We start from the raw sequence: 21895 nt of genomic DNA, 5'->3' as shown, positions 1-21895 counted from the left end.
TGAAAGATGCAATCGCCATCCCCCAGTTGCTCTTCAACAGTGGGAAGGAAGAAGGTGCTTAAAACATCAATGTAGGCCTGTGCTGTGATAGTGCCACGCAACACAAGGGGTGCCAGCCCCCTCCATGAAAAACACGACCACGCAATAACACCACAGCCTCAGAATTTTACTGTTGGCACAACGCACACTGTCAGATAACGTTCAGCGGGTATTCGTCATAACCAGACCCTGCCATCGGAACGCCACATTGTCTACCGTGATTCGTCACTCCACACAACGCTTTTCCACTGTTCAGTCGTCCAATGTTTCCCTCCTTACACCAAGTTCCATGCGGCTTTTCGCGGATGATGCTGTAGTATACAGAGAAGTTGCAGCATTAGAAAATTGTAGCGAAATGCAGGAAGATCTGCAGCGGATAGGCACTTGGTGCAGGGAGTGGCAACTGTCCCTTAACATAGACAAATGTAATGTATTGCGAATACATAGAAAGAAGGATCCTTTATTGTATGATTATATGATAGCGGAACAAACACTGGTAGCAGTTACTTCTGTAAAATATCTGGGAGTATGCGTGCGGAACGATTTGAAGTGGAATGATCATATAAAATTAATTGTTGGTAAGGCGGGTACCAAGTTGAGATTCATTGGGAGAGTGCTTAGAAAATGTAGTCCATCAACAAAGGAGGTGGCTTACAAAACACTCGTTCGACCTATACTTGAGTATTGCTCATCAGTGTGGGATCCGTACCAGATCGGTTTGACGGAGGAGATAGAGAAGATCCAAAGAAGAGCGGCGCGTTTCGTCACAGGGTTATTTGGTAACCGTGATAGCGTTACGGAGATGTTTAATAAACTCAAGTGGCAGACTCTGCAAGAGAGGCGCTCTGCATCGCGGTGTAGCTTGCTCGCCAGGTTTCGAGAGGGTGCGTTTCTGGATGAGGTATCGAATATATTGCTTCCCCCTACTTATACCTCCCGAGGAGATCACGAATGTAAAATTAGAGCGATTAGAGCGCGCACGGAGGCTTTCAGACAGTCGTTCTTCCCGCGAACCATACGCGACTGGAACAGGAAAGGGAGGTAATGACAGTGGCACGTAAAGTGCCCTCCGCCACACACCGTTGGGTGGCTTGCGGAGTATAAATGTAGATGTAGATGTAGAAGCGAGGCGCCGTTTGGCATTTACCGGCGTGATGTATGGCTTATGAGCAACCGCTCGGCCATGGGATCCAAGTTTTCTCAACCTACCGCTTAACTGTCATAGTATTTGCAGTGGATCCTGGTGTAGTTTGGAATACCTGTGTGATGGTCTGGATAGATGTCTGCTTATTATACATTACGACCCTCTTCAACTGTCGGTGGTCTCTGTCAGTCAACAGAAGAGGTCGGCCTCTACGCTTTTGTGCTGTACGTGTCCCTTCACGTTTCCACCTGACTGTCACATCGGAAACAGATGTTTAGGAGTGTGTAAATCTCGCGTACAGACGTATGACACAAGTGATACTCAAATTACCTGACCACGGTCGAAATCCTCGAGTTCCGCGGAGCGCCCCATTCTGTTCTCTCACGATGTCTAATGACTACTGAGGTTGCTGATATGGAGTACCTGGCAGCACTGTTGCAGCACTGTTCCGTTTGTTGCTTTAGTTTAGGATACAAAATGGCTCTGAGCACTATGCGACTTAACTTCTGAGGTCATCAGTCGCCTAGAACTTAGAACTAATTAAACCTAACTAACCTAAGGACATCACACACATCCATGCCCGAGGCAGGATTCGAACCTGCGACCGTATAGGTCGCTCGGCTCCAGACTGTAGCGCCTAGAGCCGCACGGCCACTCCGGCCGGCAATTTAGGATACAAATGAATTTGTCACTTGCCTTACATCGGGCTTAGAGAAGACACAAAATGTTTCATAGCTGTAAAGCGCAGGTAATTTTCGCTTCGAAACTCGATGACAGAACCAAAGAAGTGTTTCTCAATAGTTTTAAATGTCCGCTACTGGACTGCAGCAATCTCCAGAAGAATAAAACGAAGTGGGCACTTGACGCTATAGCCGTCCTTACCGTACTACTGCTTCACCTGACCGCGATGGAGCTCCTCAGATGAAATTGTATTTTTAAATAGTGGTCAAGAAGGAACTGTATTTTGTTTAAAACTGGTTCCCTAACCATACATTTATTATTGAAACAAACATGCACGTGAATAGCTTTTTGAGAGGGAAGAAATCCTAAAGAGTGAAATTAAGCTACTTTGAAAATTTATTTTTCGCCCCAAAGTACGTCTATACTCGACAAAATAGGTGTATACTTGACTCGTCTGGTACTTTTACATTAAGTTTTTTCCTTCTAATTATGTGGTTTTACGGGGTCTCAGGAACAGTCCGAAAAGCTTGTAAGGGTGTAACAGGGAAGGCCTTGAAGAGAAGTAATTGTTAAGAAAAAAAATCGATACGTTGCGCCGTTTCAGAGATATTTAGCATTGAAGATAGCTAATCAGGTCGTTGCGCGCGCAGATTCAAGCACTTGCACGCGCTAAAATGCGGTAACGGACAGACATCTGTGAGTTGCCACTTGTAAAAGTGCTCAGTATCAGTTAAAATGTGCCATTTCAGGAAGTGATAAATTTAGGTTAGGTGAGCAAAAGCGGCGTTTGCTCGGTCTGATTAAACGAAAGGAAGAACAAGTTTAGGGGCACTGTCTCTAGCAGGCTCCAGCGCGACGACTTGATTGGCTAATTTCAATTCTAAACAACTCTGAAACAACGCAACATATCGACTTTTTTTTCGTAACAATAATTTCTCAGGAACCTTCCCTGCGATGCCCTTACAAGCTTTTCGGATTGTTTCTGATCACATGTCACCTGTAAGGCTATTTCGTGTACACTTCACTACAGAATGACTGTTACATTATCTATGGAATGTGTTCCAGTCGTCAATTGTCAGACCAATACATCTGCTTGCAAAGGTGCTTTGAAAACTCGGAAAACTTAAGTTTTTGAACTACAGCTAGTTGGAATATCGTCCTTACGCACCGAATTCGGCAGGGACTGCCTTCAGCCTATTCCTGTGTGTAATGAAATTTGTGCTTGAAAACCGTATTGAGTGGAGTGAGGAATCCATGAGACCTGTTGACGAATGTTTTGCAGGACAACCAGAATCACACGTCAGAGACAGAATCAGTGCACTACAAGAAAGGGGCTATGTGGAAAAATAATTCCGTCTTTTATGCCCGAGGAAACATTATCTTTTTCAGAAAGTACGAGAAATCTGTACTTTACCTTTTTACTCTGAAGTCTTACTGAATTATGAGTTGGTATGTTTTCCGAATAAGTTTACCTGCCTCTGCCAAGCAGGTATCCTGGAATCTAGCAGAAATCTGAAACGAAAATGATTGAAGCATAATAGGCTGACGTAACGCCAATGGCTGTGACGCATCCGCGGCCAGTGAATGTCTACGTAAATGCGCCTGTTAGCGCCTGGAGACGACTGCAGGACTAGCACATCACGGGGCTGCTGCTTGCGCCCGTGGCGCTAGTCGTAACAGCGGAACGGTTGAGTTCACGTCACACGAGGCGGGAGTCACGCAAGCAAAACAAACTGCAACATCTCGAAGGAATCCTCGAAAGCATAAAACAAGTGTTACGGACAGTTACGAGCTTTATTGTTAAATACTGCGCATCGACCTCGCTGCATTACGATGTATGTTGCGCGTGAGCTGACGGCGTTGCTTTGTCACATGAAAATGAATTAGGCTGTACCAAAACAAATAACAAATGCTAAGAAAGTGACAAGTATTCGAATGAATACAGGTAAACCGGTATACTTCACCTTAACCCACCTGCCAAAAAATGATAATGCACTGCAAATTAATAACACAACCTTTGCGAAGAGTCATCATCAGATGTAGAAGTAACTTCGGTGCCCCAGGGAAGTGTGTTGGGATCCTTCAAATGGCTCTGAGCACTATGGGACTTAACATCTGCGGTCATCAGTCCCCTAGAACTTAGAACTACTTAAACCTAACCAACCTAAGGACATCACACACATCCATGCCCGAGGCAGGATTCGAACCTGCGACCGTAGCAGTCGCGCGGTTCCGGACTGCGCGCCTAGAACCGCTAGACCACCGCGGCCGGCGTTGTTGGGATCCTTGCTGCTCATGTTGTACATCAGTGACATTGTAGACAATGTTAATAGTAACCTCAGACTTTTTGCAGATGATGCACTTCTCTGTAATGAAGTATTATCCGAAAAAAGCTGCGTGCTAATCATGGCAACTTATTTTACATGTACATACATGTAAAATTGTGCGCTTAACAAAACGAAAAAACGTAGTATACCATGTCTGTAATATCAGTCAGTCGCTGTTGGAATCCGACAACTCGTACAAATACCTGGGTGTAACATTTCGTAGGTATGTGAAATGGAATGATCACATAGGTTTAGTCGCAGCTAAAGCAGGTGATAGACTTCGGGTTATTGGTAGAATACTGGAGCAGTGCACTCAGTCTACAAAGAAAATTGCCTACAAATCAGTCGTGCGACCATTTCTAGAATATCCCTTAAGTATGTGGGATTCATACTATATGGGACTAATAGGGGATATTGAACGTATACAGAGGAGGGCAGCACGAATGGTCACAAGCTTCTCAGATCCCTGGGAGAGTGTCGCAGAGATACTGAAGAAATTGAACTACCAGACTCCCGAAGACTGGCATTAACTGTCCTGAGAAAGACTTTTAACAAAGTTTCTAGAACCAGCTTTAAATGATGATTCTAGGAATATACCACAATCCCCTACGTATTACTCGCATAGGAATAGTGAGGATAAGAGTAGAATAATTACTGCACACACGAGGCATTCAAACAATCATCCATCCCGCGCTCCATACGTGAATGGAACGCGAAGAAACCCTAATAACTGGTTCAGTGGATGTATCCTCTGCCATGCCCCTCACGTGGTTTGCAGAATATAGATATACCTGACCAATGAATTTCGTTAACTTGGCGACTGCTAGCCTCTGATACTGCACAAAAGCCGAAACCGAATACTTCGTGCAAAAGGATAACTTTTGTTAATATGGCCGTATGACAGTTTTCAAAAGCGAGTTCACTCTAGAAAATCTAAATCTCTCACATCAAATCATTAACTGTATCAGTTTGAACCGACATCCCTGAAACGTATACTTTCACAAAAAAAGAAAGTAAATTAAGGATATTTTGGCCTATAAGAGTTAGCGACGCCAATACTACGTAATGACGAAGATTATGATTTACACAGAGAACCAGATACAGTAGCAAGAATGAAAACCTTACGATTGCAATGCATAGGGCTTGGCATTAAGGCACTACCAAATAAGACCTTCAAGAGAGTTAAAGAAGAGTTTCCCATCGGAGGACGACCTCTTGGACATACACATAAAAGAGATTTTGACAAATATCAAACTGGCTTGGAAAAATTAAGATTGTGTGGAGACTGGAAAATTACTTGCGATGACAGAGGAAAGTGATTCAGTGGTGTTCACTCCTCAGCGGAGAACCTTAATTCCTTGTATAATAATAATTTAAAGAGTTCGTTCGCGCACATCCTATTCTTGCTTGCTTTGTTTTTATGGCTCTCCTGCGAGATAAACTATGAATGTACCAGAATCCGTTTACAGTTCATCCCGAATGTTTGTACGAGGTCTGTTCAAAAACTTCTGGGACTTTGTCCACAAATTTTTTTTACGCTTACTTTTTGTGTGTCGTGCAATGTGTTCGAAATAATCTCCTCCTCAATTGATGTACCACTCCTAACGCCGCATCTACTCCTGGAAGCAGTCTTGGTACATGTCTTGCTGAATAGCGCGAAGCGCCGTCTACGAATTTTCTTATGTTTCATATGTCGTTGCAAATCTTCGTCCTTTCAACGGGGATTTTCAATGAAATTTAAAAAAGTCCGCAGGGGCCAGGTCTGGAGAGCACGGAGGATGAGGCAGCACAACGATTATGTTTTTTGTGCAGTAGTCATGCATCAGTGGGAATGAATGAGCGGGTGCGTTATCGTGGTGCAAGAGACATGGATTGGTTCGCCACATTTCAGGCCGTTTCCTTCTCACATTTTCTCGCAGGCGTCGCAACACTTCCCGACACTACTATTGATTTAAGGTTTAACAGTTTGTCCCTGTGGCACGAATTCATACTGAACTAATCCATTAAAGTCAAAGAAAACTACCAGTATGGCTTTGACGTTTGACCTGACTTGATAGCTTTTTTTGGTCTTAGAGAATCTTTCCCAACCCATTGTGAAGCTTATACCTTGGTCTCAACATCATAATCGTAGACCCATGTCTCATCACCAGTTATGATTCTCTCAGGGACATCTCGTTCTCATTTGCGCAATCCAAAAGCTCTTCATAGACTGCGAGACAAAGATCTTTCTGGTCTTGACTCCATGGGATGAACTTGGCGGCAACACGATGGGCTCCAAAATGTTGTGTCAGGATTTCACGACATGATCCAATTGAAATGTTACATTTTTATGCAATCTCTCAGACAGTCAGTCTTCGATTGGCACGCACAATTTCATTGACATTCGTGACATGAACGTCATCGGTAGACATCGAGGGGCATCCTGAACGAGGGTCATCTTTAACTTCCGTCTAGGCCCTTTTTAAACCGTGTGAACCATTTGTAACACAGACGAGTGCTTCTCTGACTCTGTTATTTCGAAATTCGCAAATCGTGCGACACACAGCGCCGAACAATGAGTAACAGACATGCAACATAATACTTCCGGCTGTTACACATTAAACATAAGGGTGTGCAGGGATGCCAACTGCATTTGGCTTCAACACACCATTTGCGCGAAATTACGAATGTTTCGGAATTTTTTGAATAGATCTCGTACTTTAAACTTTCCAATTAAACTTCCACACAAAGAACGTCTTTCTTCCAAAACTTCCATGATTTGAAATCTCTGGGTTTGTTCATTCCATTCTCATACTGAACTGATCGGTCTTTAAAAATCTGTGAGCAGCCCTCTGAACTACTGTAGTCATCTACTGTAATCCACCTTGACATGGTCCCCAAACAGACGAGCAACGCACAAGAAGAAATAACAAATGTCAATTGAGGTCTATTTTGTAGCTGTGGTGCACTTTCCTATAAACCTCCCAAAGAATCAGTCATTCTGAAGAAAAGATTAGTTGTTTGACGAAGTCCTTATTAATTACATGCTCCATCAGTTCTTGCCTCTCCCATGATGTTTAGTATCAGCAATGTAGTTATGATTCCAACGGGCATGCTGCTTGAAATGTTCATTTGGGGTACGTTCGTGGTATGTGCTGTCTTTCCTTCTCAACTCTCAACTTCTGCTGGCGATATTACGAGCATCAAGACGATGTTAAAGTCAAGGGAACTAACGGTGTAGTCGTTGTGTAATATTACGCACAATAAGAGACAGGATACATTATAGTTCATTTGTTTCAAATGACGTGTTTGTGTCCCTCTTCCCACTCTGTTTCCAATTTAGCGGCTGTTGAGCATGTGATGCTCTTCCTTCCAAATCAGTTCGTCAGTGCAAACTACAGCTGCTCTTCCAGTTGTTACATTTCTCAATTGCTTGTGCACTTTGTTATACTAAATGTTTGTTGTAAGTCGATGTAATGTGCCAAGCTGGCAAGCATATGTTTAGTGTTGTTTTGCAGTATCAGACTTAATTTTCTTACATAATTTTTTGAACTATTTAAAATGTTGACGTTATTACTGTGTCTGAATGCTTACCGAAGCGAGTTTGTTTCAGGAATCTCAACTTTACAACTGCAGCAGCTACATCAGAAGACGACGAATTTAACTTTCATAAGAAGAAAGTGTCAAGGGTGAGTTGTGATCTTCAGCTACCAACATTATCGTAGTTGTGTTCTTGTTAACACATTCTGTTTAGCATAAATTGTGTACTTTTGCATCAGATAAATCCGATGCACTAAATGAGTTTCCGTTTTAATTCCTTCCCCATCTACCCAAGTTCGGTCTTAACCCTCGGACGCCTAAGCTTTTTTTTTTGTAGGAGAGCCGAAAGAGGAGGCTGAGTTCAGTGAAGCCACTGGTGTTAAAATAATCTGCAGGTAAAAAAATTACAGGTTTCAAAAAGGATTACATATTTTAGAAGACTGTATAAATGTTGTCAATACTTTCAAATACTAGATTGAATCAGTAAAGAATTGGCATATAGCAACACAAAATAAAAATGTTTTGATATATTACACATACTACTCTGATACTCAACTTCAAGCAGGAGATACACTACACAATTCTTTCTGAATGCATGTTACACACATGATTATGACACTGTCCACAGTACTAAAAATGGCTCAAATGGCTCTGAGCACTGTGGGACTTAACTTCTGAGGTCATCAGCCCCCTAGAACTTAGGACTACTTAAACCTAACTAACCTAAGGACACCACACACATCCATGCCCGAGGCAGGACTCGAACCTGCGACCGGAGCGGTCGCGCGGTTTCAGACTGTAGCGCGTAGAACCGCTAGGCCACCCGGGCCGGCTGTCTACAGTAATGTTTTGGTTTTGATTGTTGTACTTCTGCTTCTTTTACGCAAAAATGGCACCGACCTTTTCATACAGGAAGTTGATCTTTATGTGTTGTCACTTCTTTGATTTTCTTTTGTAGAATACTTTCCATTGACTCAACAGTTTAGTTAGAAAACCCTTCTGCATTAGTACCTATTTCTGCTGTTTGCAGGTTCACTAGTTGGAACTCAGGTTGCAGAAGGAAAAGTTTCAATTCGTTGTGTTTCTTCTCATTCGATCTTGGATGTTGCTTGATGAATATGGTGGTTACATAGATACTGATGGCTGCACTGATATCGTTGGGATAGTAAAATATTGTGAGAGGCCATCTCTTTGTTCCCTTCTTTCAGGTGTATGAACCATTTGATCAGTGGTATCAATTCCACCTTTAGTGGAATTGTAATATAGACTCTTAATCTTCTTTCTTTCTTCAGTGCCTTTATGTTGGTAGGAAGTTAATAATATTAGTAAGTTTTAACTTGGTTTTGTTTTTACTGTGTAAAATACCAAAATAACTTGTGGCTTACCTGTCGTTGGATCTGTGAACATGAACATTGACGAATATAACTTTCGATTTGAGGTATTCTTGGTTATCTCTGGAATGTGCTTCCTGAGTGACTGGAAAGTTTCTATTGTAGGAACTTTCTAGTCTTGGTATAACTCTCCTGTCAAATGCACTGATCTGTAGTGTCGCTTTATAGTACGAGGGTAATCCCAAAAGTAAGGTCTACTATTTTTTTTATAAGTACATAGACCTGTTTATTTCTACAATGTTTTACATCAGTTTACAGCTTGAACATTTAGCTATTTTTCGACATAATCACCATTTCTGTCGGTGCATTTTTGTAGACGCTATGGCGGTTTCTGTATGCCCATGTCATACCAGCTCTCCGCCATGCTGTTCAGAAAGTTATGAACCTTATGAATCTCTTCTCTCACCTCGTCGTCCGAGCTGAATCGCTTCTTTTAACCCAGGGAACAGGTGATAGTCACTGGGCGCCAAGTCAGGACTATAGAGTGGGTGGGTGATTATGTTCCACTGAAACTGTTGCAGGAGAGCAACGGTTTGCCGAGCAATGTGTGGGCGAACGTTGTCATGGAGAATGTGTACGCCCTTGCTGAACATTCCTCTTCTCCGGTTCTGAATTCCCGTTTTAGTTTTTGCAAAGTCTCACAGTACCTGTCAGCGTTAATTGTGGTCCCAGCGATTCAGCTCCGACGACGAGGTGAAAGAAGAGGTTCGCAACTTTCTGAACAGCATGGCGGCGAGCTGGTATGACATGGGCATACAAAAACTGCCACAGCGTCTACAAAAATGCATCGACAGAAATGGTGATCATGTCAAAAAATAGCTAAATCTTCAAGCTGTAAACTGATGTAAACCATTGTAGAAATAAACAGGTCTATGTACCTAGAAAAAAAATAGGAGACCTTACTTTTGGGATTACCGTCGTAATATTTCGACCAATATTTTTCAGATGCACTGCCAAGCGTTTAACGACAGCTGCTGAACCTCGTTCTTCCTTGGATAGTCTCCATACTTTACCTGCGTAGTGTTCCATATTCATGAAATATCTGATCTTGCGCCTGACATCATTCATACAAGGATGCCATACTTGCCCAATTCCTCCTACTTTGAAGGAGCAGCGTCCTCTAAACAAGCTTGAGCATCTCATCAATGGTGAGATGCACTCATAGTTTATAAAGTAGTGGAAACCTGTCGTTCACTTTTTTGTGAACTTGTTGCTTCATTCCTTTGCTGGCAGCTAGTTTCGTCATCAAACCTAATAATTCCAATTGAAAGTTTTCGCTCTGACTCGAGCTTTCGTTCGTTCAGGAGTATTAGAAGGTTTGTCTGTTTTTTATTGAACCCTGTATGTGCTGTCCTCTGTTGTAAAAAGGCTGAACTGAAATAACTATTGCGAACAGCTTGTCAGTGCACAAATTTACATAAAAACGGAACTAACTGGCGTAGACTGTGCAGAAAATTAAATCAAAACTGTTACTCGGAAACCACTACGAAAATCCAACTGTGCACTGTCCAAAACAATTACGTAGCAACACTATGAAACACACACTGTCCACTAGCCCATTAAAAATCTGAATTACAAGGAAATGCTTAGAATTTGCAAACGAAGGAACCAACAAAAATGAAAAGAATCTTACCAGAAAAATTACAGCGTAGTCAGCAAGAACAGCACAACATGAAGAAATCGCGCCGGCTGATATATGCTAAAGTAAAACAAAAATACTGGGAGAAAGATTGGGATGATTTTCTCATTGGTAGAAGTAACATTTAGCCTAATTGTCTCTTCATTTAAAGGTTTTTCTATAATGTCCATGCTGTCAGGTGTAAAAAGTAACATTAAGGCGTCTCCAGGAGAATGGCAAACACTGGCTGGAGTTCCTCCTGCCTGCTCTCTTACTATATTTGCAAGAGACCTCCCACATCTGTTTAAAATTAGTTGCGACTTTCTACAGTTCGGTACGGTGTGGGTCGACGATGGGTAAACAGCAAGCCACGAAAGCCGGCCCATCTACAATCTTTCTCTCACTATCTTAAAGAAACTATTCGGTAATAAATTCTTGGTTCTCGCACATACAGCTTAATTCGTCAGCTTCATGATGAACTGTCTATCATCTCATTAATCATCATGTTGTTGTTGTTGTTTTGTGGTCTTCAGTCCTGAGACTGGTTTGATGCAGCTCTCCATGCTACTCTATCCTGTGCAAGCTTTTTCATCTCCCAGTACCTACTGCAACCTACATCCTTCTGAATCTGCTTAGTGTATTCATCTCTTGGTCTCCCTCTACGATTTTTACCCTCCACGCTGCCCTCCAATACTAAATTGGTGATCCCTTGATGCCTCAGAACATGTCCTACCAACCGATCCCTTCTTCTGGTCAAGTTGTGCCACAAACTTCTCTTCTCCCCAATCCTATTCAATACTTCCTCATTAGTTATGTGATCTACCCATCTAATCTTCAGCATTCTTCTGTAGCACCACATTTCGAAAGCTTCTATTCTCTTCTTGTCCAAACTATTTATCGTCCATGTTTCACTTCCATACATGGCTACACTCCATACAAATACTTTCAGAAATGACTTCCTTACAGTTAAATCAATACTGGATGTTAACAAATTTCTCTTCTTCAGAAACGCTTTCCTTGCCATTGCCAGCCTACATTTTATATCCTCTCTACTTCGACCATCATCAGTTATTTTGCTCCCCAAATAGCAAAACTCCTTTACTACTTTAAGTGCCTCATTTCCTAATCTAATTCCCTCAGCATCATCCGACTTAATTAGACTACATTCCATTATCCTTGTTTTGCTTTTGTTGATGTTCATCTTATATCCTCCTTTCAAGACACTGTCCATTCCGTTCAACTGCTCTTCCAAGTCCTTTGCTGTCTCTGACAGAATTACAATGTCATCGGCGAACCTCAAAGTTTTTATTTCTTCTCCATGAATTTTAATACCTACTCCGAATTTTTCTTTTGTTTCCTTTACTGTTTGCTCAATATACAGATTGAACAACATCGGGGAGAGGCTACAACCCTGTCTTACTCCCTTCCCAACCACTGCTTCCCTTTCATGTCCCTCGACTCTTATAACTGCCATTTGGTTTCTGTACAAATTGTAAATAGCCTTTCGCTCCCTGTATTTTACCCCTGCCACCTTTAGCATTTGAAAGAGAGTATTCCAGTCAACATTGTCAAAAGCTTTCTCTAAGTCTACAAATGCTAGAAAGGTAGGTTTGCCTTTCCTTAATCTTTCTTCTAAGATAAGTCGTAAGGTCAGTATTGCCTCACGTGTTCCAGTGTTTCTACGGAATCCAAACTGATCTTCCCCGAGGTTGGCTTCTACTAGTTTTTCCATTCGTCTGTAAAGAATTCGTGTTAGTATTTTGCAGCTGTGACTTATTAAACTGATAGTTCGGTAATTTTCACATCTGTCAACACCTGCTTTCTTTGGGATTGGAATTATTATATTCTTCTTGAAGTCTGAGGGTATTTCGCCTGTTTCATACATCTTGCTCACCAGATGGTAGAGTTTTGTCAGGACTGGCTCTCCCACGGCCGTCAGTAGTTCCAATGGAATATTGTCTACTCCGGGGGCCTTGTTTCGACTCAGGTCTTTCAGTGCTCTGTCAAACTCTTCACGCAGTATCATATCTCCCATTTCATCTTCATCTACATCCTCTTCCATTTCCATAATATTGTCCTCAAGTACATCGCCCTTGTATAGACCCTCTATATACTCCTTCCACCTTTCTGCTTTCCCTTCTTTGTTTAGAACTGGGTTTCCATCTGAGCTCTTGATATTCATACAAGTCGTTCTCTTATCTCCAAAGGTCTCTTTAATTTTCCTGTAGGCGGTATCTATCTTACCCCTAGTGAGATAGGCCTCTACGTCCTTACATTTGTCCTCTAGCCATCCCTGCTTAGCCATTTTGCACTTCCTGTCGATCTCATTTTTGAGACGTTTGTATTCCTTTTTGCCTGTTTCACTTACTGCATTTTTATATTTTCTCCTTTCATCAATTAAATTCAGTATTTCTTCTGTTACCCAAGGATTTCTACTAGCCCTCGTCTTTTTACCTACTTGATCCTCTGCTGCCTTCACTACTTCATCCCTCAAAGCTACCCATTCTTCTTCTACTGTATTTATTTCCCCCATTCCTGTCAATTGCTCCCTTATGCTCTCCCTGAATCTCTGTACAACCTCTGGTTCTTTTAGTTTATCCAGGTCCCATCTCCTTAAATTCCCACCTTTTTGCAGTTTCTTCAGTTTTAATCTACAGGTCATAACCAATAGATTGTGGTCAGAGTCCACATCTGCCCCTGGAAATGTCTTACAATTTAAAACCTGGTTCCTAAATCTCTGTCTTACCATTATATAATCTATCTGATACCTTTTAGTATCTCCAGGGTTCTTCCATGTATACAACCTTCTTTCATGATTCTTAAACCAAGTGTTAGTTATGATTATGTTGTGCTCTGTGCAAAATTCTACAAGGCGGCTTCCTCTTTCATTTCTGTCCCCCAATCCATATTCACCTACTATGTTTCCTTCTCTCCCTTTTCCTACACTCGAATTCCAGTCACCCATGACTATTAAATTTTCGTCTCCCTTCACAAGCTGAATAATTTCTTTTATTTCATCATACATTTCTTCAATTTCTTCGTCATCTGCAGAGCTAGTGACACAAAGTGCTCCCTAGTGGAAAGTGCCAACTACTCATTATTATTAGATATTTGATTTCCTTTACTTTGTGCCTACAAAATTCTATTGATTACTCACACTATCCTTTCTGCTTCTCTTATGTAATATGACAAAATTTTCTCCCTTCTTCAGTTAGATATATTCTGTAGTATATGTAAAAAAAAAAAAAAAAGTTTCTTCCACTTCTGCTCCACCTATCATGGTGACGCTCCTTCATACTGTCCCACTAAACAGTGTAACTAGAGGAAGAGATCAAACCAGAATACACAATGTGCCTATGTCATCACAAGTGCATCACATACAGAAACATAAACTCAAATCAATGCAACGATGCCAAATAAACTGTTATGCCTGTCCTGCAATGTCTACCCCCCTAAAAAAAAAAAAAGACGACAAATGGCCATGTAAAAGGGTTTAAGGAACAAACAATAAGAGAAAAACGAAAAAGGAAAATATAAAAACGAAAACATATAAAATGACAATAATATTAACCATCACTAGGATAATAGATTAATAGAAAAATGTCTTTTTTTTTAATGTATCGTTGTTAAAATATTTAAATAAATATATATGGTTACAAAAAAAAAAAAATGACCACAGCAGTTGAGTTCCATAGTGCTCAGAGCCATTTGAACCATACTCTACAACACCATCCTCATCTTCACTTTCTTCTCTCTCGATTAGAATAGTCATTTAAAATAACATTCATAATTCTTTCTAAAGATGATTCACGAATTCTTTTAAACATTCCTGAATCTCAACATGAACAACGGGGAACTGACTGAACTAACTCGCTGGAAGTACACAAGATAAATAGCAACTGAATGTTATCAACAACCACTTCCGCTAAAAATAAACTGATTGTTGAGGATATCAAGAATGCCAACCAACAAGACACACAGGCATGCATAGTTGTAGAGACGAGAAATAAAAAAAATATTACGTAGAAAAATTTTCTGTAGTATGGAAACATAATGGGAGGCGGGCTTGTTGAAATTACATTGAAAATTTCATTTTTTTCCAGAGAAATTATCTACAAAGTTTATGGACAGTTAACTTTACACAATATCGAAAAAACAATAACTTGAAGGGAAAATATTGTATGACATTTACATGAGCAGAGCAGAACATAACCTGTTGTGAGTTGAAGGAACACCCCCTACCTCCCCCTAGGCACCCTAGGCTTGATACACATCGTATACGTTATCTGCCGACAGACAGAGTTAAAATTGCAACTTTTAATATTATTCGTCCTTCTCATGGTAGTAATAATTTATGGGCTTCATCGGTCACGGCAACGAAAAAAATATTCAGATGTGTGTGAAGTCTTATGGGACTTACCTGCTCAGGTCGTCAGTCCCTAAACTTACACACTACTTAACCTAAATTATCCTAAGGACAAACACGCACACTCATGCCCGAGGGAGGACTCAAACCTCTGCCGGGACCAGCCGCACAGCCCATGACTCCAGCGCCCAAGACCGCTCGGCTAATCCCGCGCGGCACGGCAACGAAAGCACCAACGTTTGGCTGTAAATTTGTGATCTCTTCATCGTGCTCGTAAAACCAATAAATTATTCGGAATTGGAACGCTAATCTTGCCCAGAATTCAGTACCAAGTCGCACACATCATCAGGGCCCCATTTGACTGAGGTCTAACCATAGTTAGTAATATGTGAAAATTAGTGCTAACGGTAACATTCGTCTGGGAGACCAACATGACCAAATTTTGCATTTTATGTCCACTTTAGTGACTATCGAAAATAAATGACAATTTAAAAGGTTGATGAAATATGAAAATTAGTATGTTTATTGTGTTTAAATCAAAATTTGGCATCAAATATGCAAAAATTACAAAATTATGTACTAGGTTTTCAAATGAAATAGTTTATAAATTTGATTATTCTTATGCACAAAAACAAATATTAGCGTTTCGAAGGAAATAGTTTCTAAAGTTGACATGTGTTTTCTCAGATAACTTGATATGTATGCAAACAAAGGGAAAAAAATTAACAGATTTTCTACACTAATTTTAACATTTTCATCGAGCTCTGTAAGCAGTTGGGTTTATCACATTTCGCACGCTTGTATGCCGCCATTCTGTTCAGCGTGTAGGGAAAATGTCTCTGCAATATCCTTTCTTCCAGTAGTGCTAGTTCTGCAAAGTATGCAGGAGAGCCTCTGTGAAGTTTGGAAGGTAGGAGACGAGCTGTGGGGTGGCGTCGGAGTCATGCTTGGGTAGCTCAGTGGTAGACACCTGCCCGCGAAAGGCAAAGGCCCCAGTTCGAGTCTCGTTCAACATTGTGTTTAGCATACAAATTAAGGAACTATCTCATAAAGAAATAAATGAGATAGTATATATATATATCTAGCAATCTAAATAAGAATTGAGAAGAATCTCATTAAACACACACGAAAACTAGAACTGAGACTGAGAAAATTAATAGTTTGGCGACTAGAGAAAAGTTTCTCATTTAGCTCGTTCCCAGAACATATATCTTAGGGTGTTCTTTTAACAACCTAAGCTGTATTTCCTTCGGAAGCCTCCTGTTCGATACTCGATTGCTGAGCTTACGTTCCAACAACATTTGAGCAAATCCTTTGAGATAAAGTCTTCTTTTGTAATTATTTTCTCTAGCGACTTCGGCTGTATAAATTTCGTACGAGTTAACTCTAGCAAATCGAGTTTTCTGAAGAAAATCGCCATAGGCCAGCTTCTTGTTTTCCTAGCTGCGCTCAATGTGAAACACATCTGATCCGCCGTGTCCACGCCCCCTTTTATCATATTACGAAGTACTAGTAGAGGCTTAGGTGATTGCGAGTTGATTTCAGCAGTATCGTGCGGAGTAGGCAAGAGAATTACGGCATTTTTCTTTCAGTTAAAAAACTCAACCAGAACATGCCATACCGAAAACCAAATAATGATGATCCTAGAACGTGAAGGATCATTTGCAAATTGTATCAGACGGAAGAAAAATCTTACCTGTACGGTAAAATCCGCCTGTGAGTCAATGTGGGTGACGTGTGTGCGCGAGTAAAAAAAACTATCACGGAAATGAAACGATGACGTCCACACAGTAACAAGTTCCACTTACAAATGAAGCATAGCTGAAATATCAGATCAAATTAACAATGCACGTATGCCAACTATACATTGAGAAATTTTATATTTTTCTTTGAGACGGACCCGCGCGAGGTAGCCGCGCGGTCTAGGGGGCGCCTTGCCACGATTCGCGCGAACCCCCCGTCGGAGGTTGAGTCCTCCCTCGGGCATGGGTATGTGTGTTGTCCTTAGCGTAAGTTAAAGATAGATTAAGTAGTGTGTAAGCCTAGGGACCGATGACCTAAGCAGTTTGGTCCCATAGGAACTTGCCACAAATTTCCAAAAATTTTGAGACGGATGATACTAATAGCTAAATATGCTTGCGCTTGTTATTTCGTAAATTCAGTTGCATAATTTTCACTATCATGATTCGACTTGTAATACTTCTTGCTGCTGATGCCCACGCTGTTAACTGTTCGAATTTTTTTCCGTGTGCTGTCTTTTTGCAAGCCCGCATCAACCATAGGTACCAAATATGGTTTTCAGTATTCATTTGTTTACTTTCAGTGGCAGAGTTCGTAGAGAAGTGTGTCGCAGAATGAACAAGTCCCTGTATTACTTGACTGCAGTTATCCGTTTTAATGGACAGCGATTATAGAGACATATCAAAGTGCTTTTCCTTTGCGACAATTGATTTTGAGCTGGAGTCGAATGTGCATAGGGGCACTAAGCAATACTTTAAAGTAAGCTCCACAAATTGCATGAAACAAGTTGAAGGAATGTGATACAGCAGTCATAAGTACTGACGTAGATTTTCTACGTCTGAGGAAGCACCAGGAAAAAAAATATATTTGTAAAAATATGACTTTGAGATTAATTGTGGGATACAGTCAGGGTAACAATATGAACGTTAATCTTGATCACTGGTACAATCAACTTGGAGACTATGATGTCATCCTTGGTGGCTAGTTAAAAACCAAGTAAGCGCTCAGATGCGGTGTACTGCACTTATTTGACTCAGGTTGAAATTGCGAACAGATCAATTTGAAAATAACCATTGAGTCATGTGCCGAATCGGTCGTTAAATAAGTTCACTGGTCAATGTGTGACGCGTTTATCTTCTTGAGTAACGTCCTCATGACATGCCACGACATTTAGGCTGCCAATACCACGCCCGTTGCAGCATGACGCCCGAGATGTAAATACGAGAGTTCGAATGCAGCTCGATTCATTCAGTCATCGATTGTGTATTTCCATACTGTTCTATCATACGAAATTATGGAAATGTAAAAGAGAACCATTTCTCGGCAGTTTTTGTCAAGAAGTGTGTGAATATGACGCTTAACGAGCGGAATTCGGTTGTATTCTGCGTGGGTCACTGCTTAGTGTTAAAAGTGATCTTGCCTTTTCATTTTGTCTGTGTATATGGAACTGGGAAATGAGGTGGGTGAAGATGAAGTGGAAGATTGGGAACAGCGAGAAAACTGGACAGAGTACTGATAGAGCAGGACACCTTCAGTAGACGATATTCCCTCAGGAGTATTAAGATACGTCGGAATAACTACCATGACTATCCACGCAAGACGATACTGACATTACGATTTACACTCTTAAGACATAAAAACGACGCACCACGAAGGAATTATCCGAATGGGACTGGAATCAAGAGATATGATGTACTACTTAGAGCAAGCAGTAATGTGGAAAATAAATTGAAGTTTAGAGAGAAGAAATAAAAACTTTAAGGTCTTCAATTCTGCTAGAGGCGGCAAAGGATAGTTGGTATGATAAGTGGGGTGATGCTGAGAAAGTTAGGGTAGTAACATAATAAAGATAATTATAGTGAAATGGCGAAAATCGTGTCATGTAGATAAGTTTAAGCTTTCGAAAGGGTTTTCTGGAAATATTTGTCTGACTGTAGCCTTATATGAGCTTGAAACATGGACGATTAAGAGTACAGAGAAGAACCGAGAATACAAGCTTTTGAAATGTGCTGCTGCTGAAGATTAGGTGGGCAGGTGGGTAATTAATGAAGAGGTACTGATACTAGTAGGGGAAAAAATAACTAAAAGAAGAACTGGGTGATAGGACGAGGCATCGAGTCATAGTTTCGTAACGGATGGAAGTGTTTATGTTTGTTGATTTGGAGGGGAAGGAGGGGGGGGGGGGGCTGGGTGAGCAGGTTGAAGTACGCAGTTAGGGGAAGATGGAGAGTCTTGCACAGGATAAGCAAGAGTGGAGAATTGCTTCAAACTAGTCTTCAGACTACAACAAGTGTAAAGGCGAGGTAAAATATTTCTTACGCTGTACTGAGTGATTCCATGATAATGTTACAGTTTCAGGGATGACGGAGAAGGGTAAATGTGTCAGTTTGTGGTGACCGACCGGGGCGAAAGTTACAAGCGAAAGTCTTTCAGCTGTACTAGCATGAAACACATCTCTTCTACTGAAGACGAGGTCATAGCTCTTCAGGTAAGCATTTTAGAGTCTTTGTTTACCGGAATTTCTTTCCTGTTTTGGTCCATGCTACGCCCTTCCGAAGAAAGGAAAGCAAAGAGATTGTAGGTACCAGAACAGTTTTCGCTTAGAACTTTCGGCTCGGCTGTCTCCGGATGTGGTCCCGTAACAAAAATTCGTTATTTATCCGACTTCGACATCACTGAAAGTGTGTTACATCATTACGGAATCGTCCTGTATAGTGTTCTCCGGCAGTCGAAGCATAATTTAGAAGACGCGTCTGTCCCAGAAGGGTGTGGGCCGTGACCAGCTCCCGACGTCTGCCGCGCCCGCGCAGTGTAAACGTGGCCCAGAACTTGGAAGACGACATTATTCTTGGCCATTGGCCGCCGCCCATTGTTGACCGCGCTAAATACGTATGACGCTTGTCGGTCAGTTCCGTCGCGATTCGGCTCGCGGCCGAACGGACGGCTGTGCGACGTGCGGGCCGGCACGTGCGGCCGGTGGACTCACGCGAGGCGACCACGTGCCTCGGCCCCCGCCCTCCCGCCTGTGTGTCTTCCCCCCCCCCCCCCCCCTCCTCGGCCCGCGCCTTCGCTTAGTCCCTGTTTTTCCCCTCCAATCCCTCGCTGCTTTTTGAACTTCTCAGTCATGCGTTATGAGGAAATAAATATTACTTTTCAGAGCCAGAATTACCAGTCCGGTTCCATAAACAAGAATCAAAACAATTTAAGAAAATATTTCGGTCCAACCACGCTTAACCATCTTAAAATTAAAATTGACTGGTTTCGAAAGAGATAGCTCCCACCTACATTCGTTATGAAAAGAATCAGAATAATTCATCGTATAGAAACTACTGGTCAGGTCCTAAATGTATACAATAAACGAATGTCAGACCAGGTTAGTTTTATTTCTTATTTATGAATTGATTAGTGGTTTTTTTGTCTGATTCTTGCTTTGGTGTGTGAAGATGGAAACTCGCTTTTCCGAAATATGTTAGTGTTGTTCCGATCAGATTTTAAGGCGAGTAACCCAAATATCTTGTTAAATTAAAATCGCGACCTCGCTTCCTTGTAGCTACAGATAAGCGTAAAGTGGGAAGACAATTTAGAAGGGCGATAAATGCCACGTAACATGAAGTAAACCCAGTGATAATGTTATTGTAAGGTTATGCAATCTTATCTAAGGATCAGTAGTCTGTTCGATTTGCCAGTTTTTCCCTCATCTAATACAAATGCACAGATAGTTTTTAGGATCGGAATTGAAATTCCCATCCAGCTTTCGAATGAGTGTTTCAGGTGTGCATCGAAATTTTTCAATACAAAATATCTGGTCTGCTATGGGGGAATGACACAATTTATAATATCCATGTACTAATGCTCTGGCTAATAGTATCTTGATATTCTTGTCTACATTTTGTTTTTCTATACGAAGAAAGCTGCAAATGCTTCATTGCCACAGCTGACTTAATATGCTCAGGAATACAGCAGCAAGTGTGCGTTTTATTAGCGAAGAACCTGCACTGTCGCCATGCCGCTGCGCATCTGATAGAATTATAACCAGCTATGTCAAATCAAGTAAGTTATACCTCTGCCTTAGAGTGTCGGACGCTTCTAGCCCAGCTCACGTTGTCGGTTCTCGTAGTTGACGGAATGATTAACCAAGGAGGCAAAAAATATGGCATTACACAGGTTCTACAACTGGCAGCACCCGATATTACAGTGGTTACCTTATTTGGCGATATGATACCCAGGTATGTACACACACTAAGGTATTGGGTGTTTCCAGGCCTTGACACGCCCTGAGTATGGGGCAGCTCTTGTATCTGATCTTGGACCTCTCAACGATTAACGGTTACCCTCCGTCTTACTCCTCGAATCTTAAAGAAGTGTTAATCATGTGTCACATCGGCTCAGGTTTGCATTAAGATTCAGACATTGCGCCAGGCCTCTGAAAGTCATGGAATTGGCTTTCATCATTGGACTAAAGCCTCATTTCTGCCCTGATCATCGAAGTCGCTCGAATAATAAACTTTTTGCTGACCCGGATAATATAGAAAAGCGACTAGCGAAAATGGTTCAAATGGCTCTGAGCACTATGGGACCTAACATCTGAGGTCATCAGTCCCCTAGAACTTAGAACTACTTAAACCTAACTAACCTAAGGACATCACACACACCCATGCCCGAGGCAGGATTCGAACCTGGTAGCGGCGACTACCAGGACACAAGATCTTTAGGTACTCTAACACAGGTGCTTGCAGAGCTTTAGTGTGAAGCGATGAAGGGTATTAAAATGCCAACAACTCTCACGATACCAAAAAATGTAACGTATATAATATACACTGATGAATCCAAACAGTATGACCACCTGCTTAATAGCTTGTTTGTCCGTCTTTGGGACGAAATACATCAATGATGCTGCATATCAGGAATTCGACAGTTTGTTGATAAATTTGTGGAGGTATGTAGCATTAGATGTCTACGCATAGGTCATGAAACTCCCGTAAATAACGGGCCGCTGACTCGCGTACGCGGTAATGGCACACGATAGCGAAACAGATGGGTTCCATAGGATTTACGTCAAGCGAATTTGGC

General features: G+C 41.5%; 1 protein-coding gene across 3 annotated transcripts in view; it reads left to right on the top strand.

The window, feature by feature from the left end:
- Positions 1–21895, top strand: part of LOC126477645 (transcription factor cwo) — a 176622-nt gene that overhangs the window by 132586 nt on the left and 22141 nt on the right. For all 3 annotated transcript variants that reach the window (XM_050103635.1, XM_050103634.1, XM_050103638.1), the window contains one exon: positions 7784–7859. In XM_050103635.1, the coding sequence (XP_049959592.1) occupies positions 7784–7859 (76 nt within the window). The remainder of the gene's footprint in view (positions 1–7783; positions 7860–21895) is intronic.

This window comes from Schistocerca serialis, chromosome 1 (genome assembly GCF_023864345.2).
Source record: "Schistocerca serialis cubense isolate TAMUIC-IGC-003099 chromosome 1, iqSchSeri2.2, whole genome shotgun sequence".
NCBI lineage: Eukaryota > Metazoa > Arthropoda > Insecta > Orthoptera > Acrididae > Schistocerca > Schistocerca serialis.
The sequence above is the reverse complement of the archived record's forward strand: the minus strand, read 5'-3'. Positions and strand labels throughout refer to the sequence as shown.